The 10,121-nt window shown below is 36.4% G+C and overlaps 1 protein-coding gene across 2 annotated transcripts; it reads right to left on the bottom strand.

The window, feature by feature from the left end:
* Positions 1-201: 201 nt before the first annotated feature.
* On the bottom strand, positions 202-8,780 carry LOC103472489 (uncharacterized). Of its 2 annotated transcripts, XM_008422211.3 has the most exons (20): positions 8,343-8,776; positions 8,044-8,127; positions 7,475-7,537; positions 6,604-6,672; positions 6,038-6,094; positions 5,881-5,943; positions 5,629-5,697; positions 5,367-5,423; positions 4,909-4,971; positions 4,705-4,773; positions 4,481-4,537; positions 3,997-4,059; positions 3,772-3,840; positions 3,571-3,627; positions 3,302-3,370; positions 2,604-2,660; positions 2,456-2,524; positions 1,108-1,241; positions 687-787; positions 202-587 (listed from the first exon to the last, which is right to left on the bottom strand). In XM_008422211.3, the coding sequence occupies exons 1-20, from the start codon at positions 8,461-8,463 to the stop codon at positions 449-451; spliced, it is 1,530 nt and encodes a 509-aa protein (XP_008420433.1). In that variant the 5' UTR covers positions 8,464-8,776; the 3' UTR covers positions 202-448. The 2 variants fall into 2 exon arrangements, with proteins under 2 accessions (XP_008420433.1, XP_081460797.1); XM_081604671.1 differs by lacking the exon at positions 2,456-2,524 and having other exon boundaries at positions 8,343-8,780.
* Between the last annotated feature and the right edge of the window lie 1,341 nt (positions 8,781-10,121).

Raw genomic sequence — 10,121 nt, 5'->3', positions numbered from 1 at the left:
TTTAAAAATAATTCAAGCAGTAAAATTAACAATACAAACCATGTTGTCAGTTTTGGGGTTTACAAAAATCATGTTAGAATTTATCGTTAGAATAAATTGATTATCACAATGAACTTTTATTCTTGGAAATCAATGATTTTTACACATCTGTAGTTGCCTTTTCTCCCAACATTAATAATTAATGACAATTCACTGCAGGGAGTCTGGAAACAAAATTTTAATGCTTTTTACAAGAGAAATTAGAATCATTTAAAATCACACTCAGCTGGTCAAACTTTGATCAAACACCAAAAATTTGAAATCGCTCATAAAATTTGGATCAGCACATCTCCAGAACATCTCCTCCAAACAAAGCAGACAAATGTGCAAATATTATCAACCTCTGTGAGTTTTAATAAGTGTGTTTTTTATGTTTTTATTATTTTTTATGTGATATGAATCCCAGATTCTAGACTAGCTTTAATTCACAGATCCAGTTGAGGGAATGGGTGCACTGTTCATCGTTCCAGCTGTTCTCCGAAGCGTAAGACTTTATGTTCCCACAGTTCTCCTCTGTTTTCCCATTTGGCTCACCAGCTGTCCAGTAGCTAAAAAAGAAGAAGAAGAAAAAAAAACTTCACTCAATAATACAGACCTTAGCAGAACTGTGAAAAACGATTGTTTATGTAGTAATGAAACAAATTTACCCTGTGTTAACTCGACTCCCGTCTACCCATTTCCATATTCCGTCTGTTTCTTCATCAGTCAGTCCAATCCACATGTACTTCTGAAACTTGTTTGCAAAAACCTTGGGAACAAACATTAACTACATTAAAACAGCAAGCGGCTTTGCTTGGTAAAGTGAAGAACAAAATTATTCACACTCCTGGCAGATTCTCGTATTTCAATTCTTAGTGATCAATCAGTGGTGAAAAGAGCAAAGTTTTTAGGAGAGTTTGATTTCCGTCACCGTAATCTCTTGCTCCGTCTACAGTTTCTCCACTGTTGTGAAGTTAATTAACATTAATTGGAGTCAGAAAAAAACATGTGGATCAGGCTGAAATATTACATTCAACCTAAATCTGCCAGGTGTATGGATGAGGGTCATAAAAAGAAGTAAACACACACCTGTTTGCTTCTGCTGTTGATGACCATCAAGTCTCCACCTTTTGACCGACAGAACCTCCTGCTCTCTTGCCAGGTCTCTCTGCCAGCAGAAACGTAGTATGCACTGCCTTCAAAAAGCACCCATCCTGGGTTATCTTGAAGGATAAAGAGACAATCGTAAATTCCCGATAGTTAAGGGCTCAAAGGACAAAAGAGAAAACCAAAATGTTTAAGTAAACTAAAGATTGGCAGAAGTATGAATATGAAGCAGACCAGACAAAAAACATCTACGTTCATATTAAAGCATGGACATCAGGGGCTCATTTACATAGAATAGCACGTACTTTAGTTCCCCCAAATTGTACCTCACAATAAAAAAACAAAAAACAAAACAAGTAGATATGATTTACAGCAATTACATGATGACTATGATAAAAAGTGTGAAAAAGTTAACAGAAACACCGCTGAAAATGTGTTATTTGCACATGAGTAATTGTATATTTTATTAGATAGTAAGACATGGTGACTGCATGAAGATAATCATGTGTTCCTGCCATGAATGTAGGCAATGTTAACACCAAACACTGGCAGTGGGAATGTGCAGACCACTGAGAATATCAGCTTTGCAAAGCATTTGTGGTGGTGTGAGCTCTGAGTTTCACACGATTTTCATACACAATGATTAATTAATTACAAATTAAATGTCTCAATTCTTCGTAATCCAAAAGATTAAATATGTCAAAGTATAATGTGTTTTCACACCTTATCAGTCTGGTAGATTCGGTTGGATTGGGGATCAAAATTGTAACATTTCTCACATTTTCAGCAGCTGCGGTTCTCTTTCACTCTGCACTGTGTCAAACTAAGCAAAGCAATTGAAAAACCTGTTCCCCTCCTCGCCTGTGGTGGCGCTGCACCAAGAGCCACTGAAGGAAACAACACAAAATATCTCAGAAGAAGACGTGACCCCAGCTTCTTTCTTCAAGAAATGTAAACTAAAATGGAGTAGCGTCAGGAAGACCACAAGCCATTTCTCCCGCTAGCGCTAGACATGCGCTTCTCTTTTGGTCGCATTTACCCAGAATGCCCTGTGCAATAGTTCGCTTCCTGCTTGGCATCAACATATCCAAACCGCGCCACAGTTCACTTCACCCGAAACGAGACCTAGGTCTGAAGGCTGATCAGAGTTCGCTTTTTTGGTTCTGAAAAAGCTAAAAATTGACGACTTGACGAAGAAGCTATATGTAAAGTTTCAGTGCAAGTATGCAAGCAGATTATTGTTGAAACAGGATCTGTAACTCGTTATATTTGTGTTTCTTAATTCCTGTGCAAATTGTACATGCTGTGATGAAATCAGCTTTATACCCACTTATAGTGTTGATCTTTGCCTTCAGCTCATCTCTTTCCTGACTGATTGTTCTGGACATGGCCTCAATAACTGAAACACAATGTATTCATTACATTATAATATATATATATTAATCACCGAAAATAAAGAGATTAGTTCTGATACTTACAGGACTTTGTTTGCCTCAAAGTGTCTCTTTCTACAGTCAGGGATTTGTGTTTGGAGGCTGTAGTTTTCAAGAAAAGGTTATCAGGTGTTAATGTGAGTTATTGCCATTGTTTTGATGGACATTTCAAATGCAGATACACTTTATAAGACCTTTGACTTTATATGTCACCCATGGTGACAATCTGGTGCATTTTCAGTTTTTTTTTTTCTTGATGTCTGAACTTTTCGTTTCTCTGGCTGAGTTGAATAAACACATTTGCAAAACAAGAGCTGGGTGGACCATATTGAGTTTATCATGTTTTAGTCACACAGGGTAAAAAACCCGAAAGATACAGGAGACTCACTTTTGGATAGCTCTCCAAAAGTTAGAAGGACAGAAACTGAATCACTTATTGTTGATTCAAGACATTTTTCCAGGCCATAAATACAAAAATCTGCCAGTGGAATTAGTGTTTTTGCTTATCATTATTAAGGAGATATTCATTTAAAACCATCTCCAATATCTTGGTGAAAAGTTGTTTGTAAGCTAGTCTTACTTCAAGTGTATTGAGATATTTGCATTAGAAACTACATGAAAATATTGAAAAGATTTTGTGGTTTGTACCAGTGATGAATATAAATGAACGACACGCTTTACGTTACTGGCTTTCTGGCCATCAAAAGGACTTCTGATAGTTGGAACTTTATTTTTATACCAACCCAAATCATTCAACGTTCTGTTGAGTTCATCCTTGTCTTCTCTCAACGTGTTACTATTGGCTTCAATATCTGAAACACAGTTATGGTCGTCTTTACAAAAGCAGGCAGGTGTCACTCGAACAACATCATTTAAGTTATAAGGAAATTCTGCTACAAGAAGAAATTCCCTCAGGAACAAAAGAAAGAGCATGCATATATTTTCTTGATGGAGAGGGAAAGAAGTAATATAATTACACATAAAAAACTTATATTTTAATGATTACACTTACCAGAGTTAATCTTCATTAGATCATCTCTCTCCTTAGTCATGGAGGCAAGCTGTGCAGCTGTAATTTCAAGAGGAAAGATAATCAAAAAAATAATTAACATTTCTGAAATGACGTTAGATCAGTTTGTTTTGTGATTTTACAGTTAATTGTTTTATTTCTTGACTGAAAATAGACACTAATTAAAAATCCTCCAATACTTACTGAACACATTCAGCTCCCTCATCAGGTCGTCTCTCTCTCCAGTCACGTTTTTGTGATCGGACTGAACATCTGACAGAGAATACAGAGAACTGGAGTTTGATACGTGGAAGAAATTATTCATCGCACAAAATAATGCTTTATTACATTAAGTTGTTTTTTGACTGGTAATAAAGACGTGTATTTTCCTCTCTGAATCATAGTGAATGTGATGAATATCATACTTACTTTGGATGATTTGGATCAGTTTCTGACTCTCTTCAGTCAGATTTTTCAGACTGGCCTCAAAGCCTGCAGAGACGCATCCACAATATCAGAAACAATTCCCTACGCCACACTGCCTTTAAGCATTAACATAGTTTAATAAACATAAAAACATGAAATCATCTCTTGTGAATGTATTTTTTTTAATCTTGAACTCTGAATTTGAAAAAATAAATAAATAAATGCAGAAAAGTTAGAAGTAAAGAGATTCTCACCTGATGTCATATAGTTTGTCATAAATTGAGGATTAATGAATTAATGTTTTAGCTCAAAGAGTGAAACATTGTCCTCTTAACGCTGCATATAAAAGCCTCAAATGGACTGATAATTCATATTTCTTACTGTTCCTATCAGACTTTTTACACGTCATTGTGTCTTTGCTGAATAAATATTTCGTGATACGATAAATGACTCTTAATTACAGTCAACAATGTGTCGAGAAACTTACCAGAGTTTAACTTTGTCAACACGTTTCTCTCATTAGTCAGGGTACTAAGATGTGAAGCTGTTATTTGATAGAAACAATTACATCACATTGCTGCCATTGTGTGGCACACAAACACACACAAAATGTGTACAAAGACGTCACATCAGTTGAGTTTCTCAATTTATAAGCAAGACTGATGGTATTAAAGTACCATGTTGCCACTTGTTTGATTGCTTATTACCTACCAAGGTTGTTGAGATCTTTCCTCAGCTTGTCTCTCTCTCCAGTCAAATTTTTATTGATGGCATCAGTGACTGAAAATAAAACCGTTGTAATTATTTTGAACATTTGGTATTAATAAACTGGACACACGATTGCTAATGTGACTCCCAGTAAATGTTTTTATTTTCAGTTTTTATTATTTGTGATTAAAAAAAAGAACAACTTACCATTGATGGTTCTGATCAGCGTTTCTCCCATGTCGGTCAGGTTTTTCAGAGTTGCCTCGATACCTGCATTGAAGTTTAACAAGTTTACCGACTTTAGCCTCATTTTATCATGTCACACTATGAAACTTACAGAAACATTTAACGATAAACTAGAGTTTGAGGTTAACTGTTTTGAAACAAACTGGTTTTAATAAATAAAACGCAGTAGGGATGGATGAAAACTGATTATTTTGGGAATTGCTTTGTTGATCCCTTTCTGCTACAAAGTTAAAGTGTAGCACTCAACATGTTTCATTTTTAAAAAATATTACTGTTTTCCAAATGAAATGAGGTCTAATGAATTTACCCAATCCGGCCGCATTCAAACTGCCATGAAGGGACTAGAGACTGTAAAGCAGCCTGGACCCCATGTGTCTTAATCCACACACAATCAATGCGTATTTCATCAGCACACTTACCGAGATTAATCTCCTTCAACTCGTCTCTCTCCTCAGTCAGGAAGCTGAACTCTAAAGCTGTGAGAGGAAAAGTTAGTCACTCCACTGCCAGAGATTGCAGCACATCGACAAATCATTGCAAAAACATTTCACAATCCTACACATTCAGATAAAACATTATTTCTTGAGCTGTACAGTGTGTTTACTCTTTTTAAAATTGTAACCTGCAATGTATGTGCTAACATAGAGGCCCCAGGATGTTTTCTGTGTTTTAATTACTTACTGAGGTTTTTAAGTTCTTTCCTCAGCTCATCCCTCTGTTCACTCACATGTTTGTTATTGGCCTCATTCTCTGGAAAAATAAACACTCCTCATTTTCCATGATCACAGTAATAACAATAGTGACAATTGCTATTTTATTTTGCATTCAGAAACCAGTCTCTTGATTTTATCCCATAATAATGATCAACGTTTTCTGAAATGTTTCCTCTTTGTGTAAGTTCAATATGTATTTGAGCAGCACTGACAAACTTACCGCTGATGGTTCTGAGCAGCTTTTCCTTCTCTGCAGTCAGATTTTTCAGATTGGACTGGAAACCTAAAGGACAATTTTCAACAATGTACTGGAGTTCTATATTAAATATAATATAATTGTTTGCTATCACACAGTTTTGTCCAGTAATCATACTTACCAAGGTTGGTCCTCTTTAGTCCATCTATCTCCTTAGTCAGAGAATTACGTTGTGAATCTATAAAAGCAAAGACACGTCTTTGGTAAATTGTTTTATTTTTCTCTAACTGTTGTGAATAACATCTAATATTTAATGTAGAACACTATGAATCACATAATGAGATCTTTACTTTTTCACGTTTAAGAAAGTCTACAACTTCAGATCTGGAACTTTCACAAGCTTTACTCCAAGACTATTACAAAAAGTCAACATTTTCTTTTGATATTTTATGTTTCCTACATCAAGATTTGTTATTTTTACGCAGCCAGAACGAGTTAATTAAGTGAGTTAACTTCTTCAGTGTTTGTGTTAGCTCTAGATACGAGACATTTTTGTATTTTCACGTCAATTGGATTTCTGTAATTGACCCCTTTGCTAGGACAACTTTAGCTGTATAATTAAATATGGCCGTGTTTTCTCTTTATGTGTATGTCTAAATACACTGTAATAATGTAATTTATTATTAATGTTAAATGTAGTTGGGACATTATGCTTTGTGGTTGGTGTAGTTTCATAATCATGCTTACCAACATTAGTTAGGTTCCTCTTCAGCTGCTCTTTGTCTGCTGTCAGGTTTTTATTACTGGCATTGAGGCCTAAGACAAAAAGAACAACGGCTCCAATTATACCAGTAACTATATAGTTTTTTGTTTTTCCATACCAACCAGACATTTTTTTTTCCTTTTGTAAAAAACATTTGTCAATATTCTCTATGTGATTGGCAAACTCAAACAAACTAAAACCTTTGGACAAAGATTTACTGTGCTACACCCAAAAACATAAATTCACTTTAAAGGCAGCAAACAGACAACACAGAGAAAACACAGAGAAAACTTCATATAAGGGTTGCACGATATTATTGGCATTGTATTAGTATCAGCCGATAATTAATATCGAACATCGGCCATTTAGTCCAAATAATTCAAAAATATAAAAGGGTGTTGTTTTGATGTGACAATGACATCTGCAGCACAACGTCATAAGAAACTGACATGCTTTTCACTTGTTGCTTGTGAGGAGGTTGAGTTTAGTTTTGTGAACATTTACAAATTTGCCCATTTTGAGTGTCGTCTTAGAGAAAGCAGATGAATAAGTGTCAAGAATAAATTTGACATCAAACATAATGCAAGTTGAAAGTGTTTCATCATTTTTCATCATTTCAGCCTCCTTTTCAGAATTTGGTAGCAGGCTAAATTGACAAAGATATTGCAGTATTTTAATTTCACAATAGAGAAAGATAGTTTCAGTATAGGAAAAAAAATATCGGTATTGGTTATCGGCCAAACGAGTTTTATCGGATATTGACCAAAAATCCGACATGGTGCGTCTCTACTTCATATTGCCTGGATCCCTGCATTCAGACGTTCACTGTCAGCATCATTCGTTCATCGTGCTCACCAGAGTTGAGTGTCTTCAGTTCATTTTTGTCCCTCTCCAGCAGACTCATATTTCTGGAAGCTGCTGCTCGGCAAAGAAGAGTAGTATTATGTTTTCCACACCACCAGAATGCATGCATTTGATATCATTTAATGTCTGAAAATGAATCTTCACAGAAAACTTTAGGAGATTTCAAAAACCACTAAACACTATGCAGAGTGAAAAACCTTTTACATGTTAAGACTATTGTGTAACTCTTGTTGTTGTAATAGTCTGTTTCGCAAATGTAAATGTCACAAGAGCCATTTCCATGTAGCAGAACTGAGTGAGACAAAGGTGCCACAGAGTTGAGGCTTCATGGGAAGAGCGTTTAATTTCTCCCTCAGGCTGAAACGCATCCTAGATGTTCTTCACGATTCAATAAATGTCCTTTAATGAATGAAATACAAACAAATGTTTTGTGTTGACGTCAACTGTGTTTTGCGTGAGGCAAAAACAAACAACAAAACACTTCTTCTGCAATTTACCAGCACACAACATCCTAAAACAGAATTTCAAAATCAGGATGTGAATCATCAAGGTTTACTTACAAAGAGAAAGAGAAATGATGAGACTTAGCTGCAGCAGACACAAAAGTCCAAAGGTGGCTGCAGCCAACTTGTACCGCTGAAGTTCTGTGAAAACACGTGTGGACGGTTTAAATCGCCAAGAGGTTAAACATCAGAGGTAAACATTGCAAATTCATCGACTGGGAAGGACTTCACCAACAAGTCTTCTTTTGTTTCACATTACTGTTCAATTTAAAGTAAGAGCAGCCGTAAATATGCCGTTATATGTTTTAAACCGACCTCGCAAATTATCATTGAAGAAACATTTTGTTCTCTCTTACCCGAAGGGGCTTTGCTGTGATTATCTGAGCAGCTCTCTGGTCCGTCGTTGCTGGAATAAAGAGTATCGCTGAATTTCTCGTATGCCACAGAACATCCATACTGCTCTCTGTGGAAAACCATGTCTGTTTTTTTTAAAAATAGCAACAATCTAAAAGTCTCTGCCAAAGATGCCCCTTCGGTCCTTAATGCGTCTACGACAAGCAGAGATGCTGAAGCAGTCTTTGTGTGAACATTTCTTCCTCATTCTTTGGAAGTGCCACTTTCCCAAGATCACAGCTTTGCAAAGAAAAAGAAAAAAATCAAGATCTTGCAAATTTTTGCTGGATTTGCAATATGTGTATGGTCTGTGTGTCAACTGAAAACCACACAGCTCAAGTATTCATAGTAGTGGTAGTAAGTCATTTTAAGCTAAGACAGACTGTATTGGTCTCTCAGACTGCAGCTTTTATTTAATTTAAAGACCCACAACCCAACTGAACAAAAACGGCTCCCACTGATGCCGTTTTTGTTCAGTCTCTTTATTTTATCGTTGAAAAGAATTGACTTCGTTTCATACCAATTCCTGAGTTTCACTAGATCAGCACATGGTATGTTTTTGACATTATTTAACCCATGTCATATTGTCCGACGGGCTGTACTTAGATAAAACGCAAGAACCACAAGACGCGACTAATGAAAAACTCAGACGAGATGGCTTTGCAAGACGCAGCAGAATCACTCACTCTTCCTCTTTTAACCGCAAACTGGTTGAATCATTCGAAACTGTTGAAATGCATTCATTGGAGTTGCACAGTTAATGTTAATTATGAGGTTTCGTTTTAATACATAAAACAAATACCAAAGATTTTACTCTAAATGGGGAAGCAGGTTGTTTGGTAAATATACCCGTCTGACGCTTGCAGCAGAGTAACCTTGTCTCCTTTACAGACTCAGAGCTGATGGTGACTAGCCTATCAGAATTGTTGATGTATGTAAAATGTGGAATCAATATGTATTGGACAAGCTTCAATTACTGCACAGTTGAATTGATGAGCTGCTCTAAATTTTGATAGTACTCTGACTTAAAACTACAGTGTGCAACATTTACAAAATGTATATTTTTTTGCATATTTGTTAAAACTGTCACCTTGTCCTGACAGTGTAACATTTGACAGGTAACCTGTGAAAAGGCTGAGTTCCTCCACCTCCTCCCTGAGCTACTATTGCCGTGTGCAGAAATGCACTGCTTCCAGTCAAAACCAACCAGTCAGAGCCAGGAGGAGGGTCTTAGCACTGTCAATCAAACTCAAACACTTGTTGCTAAATGTGCTAACGGCAGAGAAACAATTTGCTGTTCTTTATCCGCTGTCGGTAGCCATGCCATCTAGCCTTAGTGTTCATGGATGGCTAGCTGTTGGGAAGGAGATGTAGCGTAGCAGAGAGAAACGAGGATGTTGTGAGCAAGAGAGTGATTGACAGCGCTAAGTCCCTCCTCCTGGTTCTGATTGGTTGTTTATGACGGAGCAGTTTATTGTTCAGATGACAGCAGATTTATAGGAGGTGGTAAAGGAGCTTGATTTTTTTCCCCCTACGCATTATCTGTCTCATGTTACACTGCCACGGTATCAAGTTTTAACAAATATGTAAAAAAAGAAAAATTGTTTTTACATAAAACTTACCGACATGCTCTAAAGCCAATTTAGATCCTCATGCCATAATGTAATCACAATGGCAATTTTAATGACTGACTGCTCTATTGTTGTTTTGATGGATCATAAACTATAGAGGATTTTTTATCT

The sequence above is a fragment of the Poecilia reticulata genome, chromosome 1 (genome assembly GCF_904066995.2).
Source record: "Poecilia reticulata chromosome 1, P_reticulata-male-v2, whole genome shotgun sequence".
NCBI lineage: Eukaryota > Metazoa > Chordata > Actinopteri > Cyprinodontiformes > Poeciliidae > Poecilia > Poecilia reticulata.
The sequence above is the reverse complement of the archived record's forward strand: the minus strand, read 5'-3'. Positions and strand labels throughout refer to the sequence as shown.

Excerpts from the sequence above, each read along its gene's own strand:
- LOC103472489 (XM_008422211.3), bottom strand. The coding sequence starts at position 8,463 with ATGGTTTTCCACAGAGAGCAGTATGGATGTTCTGTGGCATACGAGAAA. Across the intron at positions 5,944-6,037 it reads ACTAAAGAGGACCAACCTTG|GTTTCCAGTCCAATCTGAAA; the intron begins GTAAGTATGATT and ends ATTGTCCTTTAG. Across the intron at positions 2,661-3,301 it reads CAGAACGTTGAATGATTTGG|CCTCCAAACACAAATCCCTG; the intron begins GTTGGTATAAAA and ends TGAAAACTACAG.